Source organism: Callorhinus ursinus, unplaced genomic scaffold (genome assembly GCF_003265705.2).
Source record: "Callorhinus ursinus isolate GAN/ISIS: 27379988/994484 unplaced genomic scaffold, GSC_fseal_2.0 scaffold75, whole genome shotgun sequence".
Taxonomy (NCBI): domain Eukaryota; kingdom Metazoa; phylum Chordata; class Mammalia; order Carnivora; family Otariidae; genus Callorhinus; species Callorhinus ursinus.
In genome coordinates, this window is record NW_027397137.1 from 1,052,264 (window position 1) to 1,061,511 (window position 9,248).

The 9,248-nt window shown below is 44.4% G+C and overlaps 1 protein-coding gene across 19 annotated transcripts; it reads right to left on the bottom strand.

Annotated features, from left to right (window-relative positions):
- Positions 1-1,759: 1,759 nt before the first annotated feature.
- Positions 1,760-8,599, bottom strand: HMGN1 (high mobility group nucleosome binding domain 1). 19 transcript variants are annotated; one of them, XM_073887116.1, is made up of 6 exons: positions 8,397-8,595; positions 7,499-7,531; positions 7,380-7,409; positions 7,246-7,296; positions 4,143-4,271; positions 1,760-2,135 (listed from the first exon to the last, which is right to left on the bottom strand). In XM_073887116.1, the coding sequence occupies exons 1-6, from the start codon at positions 8,469-8,471 to the stop codon at positions 2,088-2,090; spliced, it is 366 nt and encodes a 121-aa protein (XP_073743217.1). In that variant the 5' UTR covers positions 8,472-8,595; the 3' UTR covers positions 1,760-2,087. The 19 variants fall into 19 exon arrangements, 5 of the variants coding, with proteins under 5 accessions (XP_073743217.1, XP_073743219.1, XP_025719264.1 ...); XM_073887118.1 differs by having other exon boundaries at positions 6,674-7,296; positions 8,397-8,591; XM_025863479.2 differs by lacking the exon at positions 8,397-8,595 and adding an exon at positions 7,866-8,009.
- Between the last annotated feature and the right edge of the window lie 649 nt (positions 8,600-9,248).

Here is a 9,248-nt window from a genome sequence, read left to right on the forward strand (position 1 = left end):
TTGATAGCTGAAGAGAACATCCAGGTGAAGGTTCATTTTTTCATAAAAGGATAATGCCCAAGGCAAGTAGGACCTACAAGTACATTCATTCCAATTTTCCACAAAGAAAACCATCTTTTAGGTACAAGTAAAAACAAACAGAACCAACCCTGTCACACTATTTTTTAGAAATCTAGTAAATCTCTTTATTATTAGCAATGAGTTCAGAACAATCGAGGAAATCTTCCTGACTGTAAACAATGATCATTGTTTCTCGGGGGTACTACTGAGGGTTGGGTAGTACAGATGAACACAGCCACACAGGATAAGAGTTAAAACTTCTAGTTTTCTTCCCATTGGTTTCTAGATACCACCTTTAGCTGTTACCAATAGAGAGGTGTGAGAGAAATTCTGGTACAGTAAAACTGTATGAAGTATCCATACACCCCAGGGCAAGGTTTTCAGTTCAATGCTTCAATTTACATATCCAAAACCCCGGGCTGTCTATACTTAGAAATTGAGACAAATCTGTTTATCATGGTTCCAGGCCCTCCACAGAGTACCAACCGCCAGGAACTGGGGAACATGGCTCCTAGGCCCTTCCCATTCCCTAGGGGTTACCACAGCCCTCCTTTGGGTGTCAGTTTATCCCAAGTCAACATCTTCTTTGCATTGACACCCTGGTTTCACTGAAGGGGTCACATTTTACCACCCCTCCCCCCTGTACGAATGCTCAAACGGCCACTGGCCATTCCTGTGGTTGTCTTTGCAGAGTTGTGATCCCTCAGGACTCATGTTTCTAGAGCATTCTTGCCCCCCACTACCGGAATCATTCCAGGGCAAAATAACATGTCAAGTGTACTGAGGCTTATAGGGTTTCAAGGACTTCCCCTGTTCAGTGGTAACCTTGGCCTGGTGCTTTCTCTGGCCCTGGGTTTGTATTTGCCAAATCAGTGCAGGTGTCCACCACCACCTCTGAAGACTATTTCGATGGCAAAACGGAAGTACAGTATGTATGAAAATCCCAAAAATATGCAAACACAAACCACATTAGATGCAGTTTTAGCTTATTCAGTACTTATAAGCTTAATATGAAGAGCAAATAATTATGTAGTTTGCTTCAGAGGATGCTGGACTGTTTGCTCATTATGCAACCAATTTAGGCACACAAACATCTTCAAAGAACACTGTACACGTTCAAGTGTTACAAAAAATTAAATATTCCACTTTCAAATTTTAAGAAACATTTGGAAGAACAAATGTGGTAATTCTCTGAATAAAATTTAAGCCAGACCTTGATTTATGTGCTTCACAAAATTCTTAATTTTTTATTGGTTGAGGATCAGTACAGACGTTTCAATTTGTACACAATTCTTAACATACGTACCGAAAATCTAAAAAAAACATGTAGTTGTGATTCTTTTCTAAAAGTTATTCCAGTGACCTTCCAGCTTAAAATTTGGAGGCAAATTTTCCTTAACAGTATATCAAGTACCAAGATCTTCAAATGCTGATACACTGTTACATTAAGTCCCATTAATTCACAATTTAATATCATATATACTACATACTCAGATTCTCAATCTTGCACAGCACATTAACAGTTACTAGGAAAACCGGACTACAACGACCAAGATGTTACAGAGTGCACAAGAATTCGGACCGGGAGAGCCAAGATCTAGGAGTGGTTTTCTTTAGGAAACAATTCTACCAAAAACAACATGGGAATAGAAGTAATTTAAAATATTCAAGACATAGTAAATGCACGACCGACTCCAAATTGCCATTTAGTATGCTTGGTATTATAGGATATAAAAACTACCCCAGCTATGGAATGTTGAGCTGACACCCAAGACAATCAAAGCCTCCCACATTCAATATCCCACTATTTCCTGGTTGTACCAAAAAATAAACAACCAGCAAATGATTTCACCTCTTAAAAAAAAGCATTTACACTTAAAAAATGGGATGAGGTGGGATTCCCTCCTTCTTAAAAATGTTTCTAGAGCTACTAAAAAACTTGCATTTACAAAATAGTTGATAAAAATATTCCTCTGGATTGTACAAGAAGGGCGACAGGGACCACTGATAAGACATGGTTTATGGTATTAATCAGACTTGGCTTCTTTCTCTCCTGCTTCATCGGAGGCTGGACTCTGCAAATCAAAGGAAAAGTAATAATCAAATACTAGATTTCTGTGTCATTGTTATGATCTTTGAGAGCTTTAACATTTAATACAATGTAAGTTTCACTTACATAGAATTACTAGGTCTTGAAAATACAGGTGATCCTCACTATATGCAGATTTTATATTTTTACAAATATAAAATTTACATTTACATATGCCTACTCACGAAAATTTATTTGTAACCCTAAAATCAATACTCCTGGCACTTCCATGGACTTAAAAGCATTTTTTTTAGTTCCTCTACATGTACATTCCCAGCTGGGGTGGTTGTTTCAGTTCTGAACTAGTGTCTTTTTCTGCAGTTTATAGTGCCATACATTTCACATTTTTTTGTGCTTCTTGATGCTGACTAGACAAGTTTAATACTGTCTACTAAGTGCAAGAAGGTTGTGGTATCCCTTCTGGAGAAAATACACGTTGGAGAGCTTCATTTAGGCATGAGTTACAGGGCTGTTTCTGTTGGCCTCGAGTTCAATGCTAATGTATCAACCACATATATTCAACGGAAACACATTAAAATAAGGTTATGTCTTGATGGGTTGATGGAAATGTTGTGATCAGAGTGCCGCAAAAATCTAACCCTGTATTTCCTCCACGTGCAACTGTTCAGTATTCGACCTTCCAGAACACAATCACCATGAATAACAAGAGTAGTGTGATAACGTGTATTAGAAGGTCAAATTCTTCCCTTACAACCAGATTAGTAATCTCATCTTAACACCACATAATATTTGATGTGTGGTTAGAACTACCAATTAAAAATAAATTCTGATTAGACTCCACAAATTAGAAATAAGTACTTGGTTGTTTTAAGATTTGATCTATAAATATAAAAGTTTTAAAAATACCCTGAATTGGGGGCGCCTGGGTGGCTCAGTTGGTTAAGCGGCTGCCTTCGGCTCAGGTCATGATCCCAGGGTCCTGGGATCGAGCCCCATGTCCGGCTCCCTGCTCATCAGAGAGCCTGCTTCTCCCTCTCCCTCTGCCTGCCACTCTGCCTACTTGTGCTATCTCTCTGTCAAATAAATAAATAAAATCTTAAAAAAAAAAAAACATACCCTGAATTGTTTCTTTCCAGGTTTAACCAATATAACATTAAAAAAAAAAAGCTTGGCTTAAGAAAAATTATTTATCAAAACCTGTAGCCAAGTGTCTTCTCTTCAAGGATAAAGATTAAGAACACCAAGTCTTTTTATTTGCTTGATCTAAGTTATTTAGTCCTAACACAAGTAGCCAGTTTTAAGAAAACTGGATTTCTTTATCAGAAATGAAATGGGAAAAATGTGCCAAATAAGGAATAGATTCAAAACATTTTTGAATATCCAGGAAATAAAAGCAAGATTACAACATTTCTATAGGTGGCAATAAAAAAAGAGCCTAGAATATTTCTTTAAAACAAAATCCCAAGGTTACGTGGAAGAAAAAGTATCACATCACTTAGTAAATTAAATCCATTTAAAAATCCACCAAGTAATTTTATTAATGAGCCCTGTGTACAACATACATGGTGGATTTGGTACTGGTGAAATTCTAAGCATATTAAAATTTCTTGTTCACTCATTTAAAAAAGAAGCCATCGGGCGCCTGGGTGGCTCAGTCGGTTAAGCGACTGCCTTCGGCTCAGGTCATGATCTCGGACTCCTGGGATCGAGTCCCGCATCGGGCTCCCTGCTCAGCAGGGAGTCTGCTTCTCCCTCTGACCCAACCCCCTCTCATGCTGTCTCTCTTTCTCATTCTCTCTCTCAAATAAATAAAATCTTTAAAAAAATAATAATAAAAAAATAAAAAAGCCATCAACATATACATTTTCAAATATGATCTAATTCATAAAAACCACCTGTGTATTCACTTAGGAGTTACTGTACAAAGCTTTGATATTTTAATGAATAAAGACTGTCTCATCTACTATATACAAATACATAACTTATTATCTACTGTTCAAAGTCCAAATCAACAACACACAACACTTCTGACCTCCTCATTTTTAGTTTCTCCGTTTTCTGCAGGTAAGTCTTCTTTCGTTTCTTGGTTAGCCACTTCAGCCTGTTTTCCCTTTGCTCCCCTTTTCCCCTTTGTTTGCACTCTTTTGTCTGAAGATTTATCCTAGGATACATTAAGAGTATATTTTAAGTATGAACTTGGCACTTACGTGTTCTCACTTGCTATAGTGTCCCCAACAGCTGCCATGTTCATGCTAGGCCCCACAGCAGCCTGAAGGACCGGACACCACTTTTAGAGAAGACACCTGAAAGTCCATCCCCACTAGTCAGCACGACAACGTGTGCCCAGAACTGTGACATTACTCGCATTATCAAGCCTCAATAGACTTACCGTGAGTAAACCTAAAGCCTGAGCTACACTCCTCCTCTACCTACTCAATCACCCACTATTCTCTCAAGTTCCACATGACCGAACCAATGATGGGAAGAATAGTTGGAGGAAATCTCTTTCCACTGTAACCCTACCCATCCCCAAAGTTTTCTTAAGCCTGAATAATAATAATCAAATTGTCAAATAATCACTGTTCTGACAAGACATTCACCCTCACAGTAAGACCATTCACCTGAAAACAGCACCATGTTGAACGGTCAGGTTGACTATCCTGCTACAGCTAATCCCTTGATATCATGTAATGAGTAGCTAAAAGGATCAATTTTGAGTTTATCATTTTCATTTACATGTTGGAAGAATCTGAAAAGCACACAGATTAGTATGATAAAAGACGTTCAAAACTTAAGCCACTGTTAAGCAATATAAAACTGTTTTTGGATACCATCCATCAATGGGGAAGGAAAAGTTTAAACATTTAACATTTATTCCTTGTAAATAATGCAATTAAGTTAGGTCACCAGTAAGTTTTATCAAAGACCCCTGTAAGTACTGACCAGTATTTGAGTTAAACAGCCACAAAGACATGTAGGTTAAGTATCACAACTTCAGTGCTAAGAGTGGGAGAAAAAAACCAGTGTAATGTTTCCTGAACCAATGATGGCCTTCCATATAAAAGACAACATGACAGCTACTAATAATACACCATCTTTACAATGAACCACAAATTATAGTTACTTTTTAGTGAGCTCTACGTCCAGTGTGGGGCTCAAATGCACAGCCCTGTGATCAAGGTTGTATGCTCTACCGACTGAGCCAGCCAGGTGCCCCAGAAATAAATTATAAATTATGAAAACAAACATATTTGGGATAGCACTCCTCACACACTGGTACCATGAAGTGTCATAATCACCTCTGTAGTTAAGTTATTCTTTTATAATCCAATTTCTTTAGATTTCTCATTAATTTTCTAACCACTATGGCATAGCATAAAAATGTAAATCCTTAGAAATGAAAACAAAATACCACTTTTAATAACAGGAACAACAGATGAAAAAAGTAAATCACTGTTTTCCTAATATCTGTTTCAATCCCCAAAATACTTCTAAGAAAATGATACAAGTCATAACTTCAGTGATATATATATGCTTTGAAAAGTGTGCCTACACTGTAATCAATACATCAAAAATTTACCTTCCATTAATGCTTTAAATTGGATCGATTATGAAGGATGTACTACAGAAACTCAAGTAAAACAAAGCCCACCAACTCCACATTTTTCCTTTGGCAACACTGAGTTGACAAATTTGTTCCTCAAGGAACACTGACGAGAAGACTTACCTGTTGGCCTCTCAGTGGGAGAAAGAAATGTGTTGATTACACCTGACCCCAAACCCAACTGAGTGTAAAATCCGAGTATTTTCATTAAAAAAAGTTTTGGGGGCAAATCAAAATATAGGAAGTGGTAAATAAGGAAAAAAATTTAAGAGGAAAACAGGCATAGTACTTCAGCCAATTGGTTTATTAAAAATAACCCAAAGATGGGTAATAATAGTACATAGTTCATTCCATCATTATGCAACAAGATCCGCTATTTTTTTGGCCTTCATGAAAGGTTCCTGTTTTACTTAACTTTTTATACAGTTACTGTTTTACCTTTTGTTGGGGGAAATACTAAGTTAACACACTATGCTTACAACCTTTGAGTACTTAAAAAAATAGAATTTTCTACTTAAAAAAACACGAGACTTTCACATTCATTTCTGTACAGTTTAAAATAAAGAACTGGAAACAAAACCCTTGATTATGCAGTGCTAAGCTTCCAACTACACTTTCAGGAAAGAGGTCTAACACCAAACTCTCAAGTTTTAAGTGCACAGAGATTAATCATACCACGAATTTCCCCCGAAGACCGTGACAGCTTTGCAGAGGAGGGTTTCAATGCTCCATCCAAAATCAAAGTTATGATGATTTACGTATACTTTGCTTTCCCAGCTTAAGTGTTCAAACATTACATAAACGCAAAACAACTTCACTTCAGAGACCTTCAATGTGAACAGTGCAACCGTGAATCTATTGCAGGGAAACAACTCTAACGTTGGTTAGGGTTAACTCAGAGTTTCTTAAGGTAAAATGAGGTAGTGTGCTCCTTTACACATAGGGACAAAACACAATACCCGCACCACCATGTTCTCCGAGAACATGCCTTGATGTCCGCCTGCACACAGGACGGAGACCTTTATCCGCAGAACACCTACGCACGAGGGCTCAACCGCGGCTTTGAGGTTACGGTCAAGAGGAGCAAGCACGAGCATACGACCGACCCGCCAGCACTAGCCGTGACGTACACAGCGCAAGAATGGATTCCCTTCGTCAGCTAGACTTAGGGGTATTTTCAGTCGTCTTAAGTCTTTCAAATTCTGCGGCACCATGAACGTGACACGTTCCATTCCCGTAAAAAACCAGCAGAACCATATCCATTATCTTTTTTTTTTTACCCAGGCCAGAAAACAAAAGTCGGTCACTGCTATCGTTACGAAATAAAATTTAAGAAGGAAAACAGGAGACAACTTCCACGTTTCAGGCAAGCATGACATCGGACTGAGACTTTCGGAGTCACGATCTTAGTCACTACAGTGTCACAAGACCTCAGCGTCGCTGGGGATGGCTTGCTATTAGGAACAAGTCACGCGTCAAGCAGCGCTGCGGCAGTTCCCAGACACCGCGGTCTCCTAAGTTTGGAGCCTACCTTTCCTGCCGCCTTTTTTGGCTTCGTTTCCACTTTTGCAGGAGCAGGTTTCTGGAAAGCAAAGGCAGCACTGAGTGTCTTCACTGGGCACGACCCCAGGGCAAAGAAACGGTTACGGGGCTCGCTCTACTTACAGCTGACAACCTCGCCGACCTCCTCTTGGGCTTTAGGGGAGAAAGGGAAAAAGAGCAAGGAGTGAGGGGTGAAGCGCAAAAGGGAACCCCCCCCCCCGGGCAGAGGCGCGGGCTCTCACCTCCTCCTTCGACGCCCCCTCGGCGGAGCTGACCTGCGGAAGGAAGCACACGCGCGAGTGGGCGCAGCCCGCAAACAAAAGTGCCCGCGCGCCCCGCGCCCGCCCGCGAGAACAATGCCCGGCCGCGTGACGTCAGCGGCTTCCCGCCGCCGCGTTCGAATCTCCCACCCGGCTCCTCGGCCGCCGAACGTTCCAGAACGCCGCGCCCGGGCCGCCGCGCGAGCACAGCCCGCCCGCCCGCTGCGGGTCCCGGCGCGCTTGTCGGGCCCTGCGCCGCCGTGGAGGCGGCGGGCCTGGGGCCTCGCGGGGGCGGCCGTGGCGACCCGGACGGCGGAGGGAGCGCACGCGGGCCGCGGCCGCCGCTCACCTTCCTCTTGGGCATCGTGGCGGCGGGGCGGGCGCGTGCCGGGTGCCTGCGGGCCGCGGCGCGCCGAGACCCTTCGCGAAGCTGGGCTGCCTGGCCGCTACCGCTCCTCCCGCCGCCCGAGCTGCTGCGACCCGCCGCGGGGGCGGTGGGAGAACCGGATGGAACCGGATTGGGAGCCCGCCCCCTCCTCCCCCCGCGTCCCCCGGCCGCGGGCTCCCCCTCCCCGCCGGCCGGGCCGCCCCCCGCCCCCGCCCATTGGCTGTGGGGCCCACCGCGCCGCGGCCCGCGCCCGGAATAGGTGAGGCGGGCCGTCACTCGACCACTGCGCCCCGCCCCCGCTCCCGGCGCCCCCACCCCCGCCCGCCGTCTCGCGGGGCCCCAGACCCAGGCGAGGGGGGCGGGGCCCCAGAGGCCGCTCTCACCTCACGGTAGTTTGTTTGAAGCCGAGCCGCAAAGTGCGGTCTGCGCGCCGATTGGCGGGGTCCCGCCACGTGATCGCCGGGTGACCCCACCCACAACCTCCCTGGTTACCTGGGCACCCCCAGCGCGCAGAGATCCTCGGGGACTGAGTTCCTCCCTTCTAGAGCGAGTTGCTACGGGACACATAGTTAGTCTAGTAAACTCTAAAGGGAGAGACAATGGATTCAAGTACGAGCCAATTTCTCCCTCCTCGGGCGGCAAGAAAGGCTATCTACGGGCCGCGGCTTCGCAGGCCCTCGGGAAGCAGGTCCTAGTGCGCAGGCGCCAGAGGGGAGGTCGTGGGAAGGAAAGCTAGCGCGCGGGCTCCGCGCCGGGTGCTGCTGCGCAGGCGCGGATCTTTGCGACGTCCCTAGGCTCGCGGCTGTCCCGCGGCCGGTTTCCGCTGCTTGGTTGCTCTGGGTCGCTCCTTTGAATCTTCTGTTTCTTGAGGGGTCGGGGTTCCCACCGCCCCCAGGACGCGTCCTCTCGCAGACCCCTGGGCCGGCCGATCCCTTCTGCGCTGAAGTGAAGCGGGAAGCACGCCCCCCCCGCTCCAGCCCTTTTTTGCTCGCCTAAGCACCTTCTTAAAGTGGAAAAAGGGCATGAGGTTGGGGGGCGGTGAGCTGGGAACCCCGGAACCAGTGAGATCGCATGTTACCCAGTTTCTTTAATGAGGAAGAAAATTACGTCTAAAAGGACGAATTGTGTGGGCCTACACGTTTTTAATAAAAATTGTCAGCTGGGATTCGTGGAAAGAAGGAAACGTTGGAGTACTTTGCGTCCAAAAGATAGGAAACAGATCAAATGTCCCTCATTTGAGAGGCCCGGATAAACTATGGAACCTTCGCATAATGTGACAGCTACACCAAAGAAAGATGAGGCAGCTCTTTACTGAGGAAGTGAATTTCGAAAACCGCTAGTCAG

Bases quoted from the DNA above. Each gene is read 5' to 3' on its own strand.
- HMGN1 (XM_073887116.1), bottom strand. From the start codon at position 8,471: ATGTGTCCCGTAGCAACTCGCTCTAGAAGGGAGGAACTCAGTCCCCGA. The intron at 7,297-7,379 runs GTAAGTAGAGCG...TTTGCTTTCCAG, and splicing joins GGTCGGCGAGGTTGTCAGCT to AAACCTGCTCCTGCAAAAGT. The intron at 4,272-7,245 runs GTAGGCTCCAAA...AATGTATCCTAG, and splicing joins CAAAAAAGGCGGCAGGAAAG to GATAAATCTTCAGACAAAAG.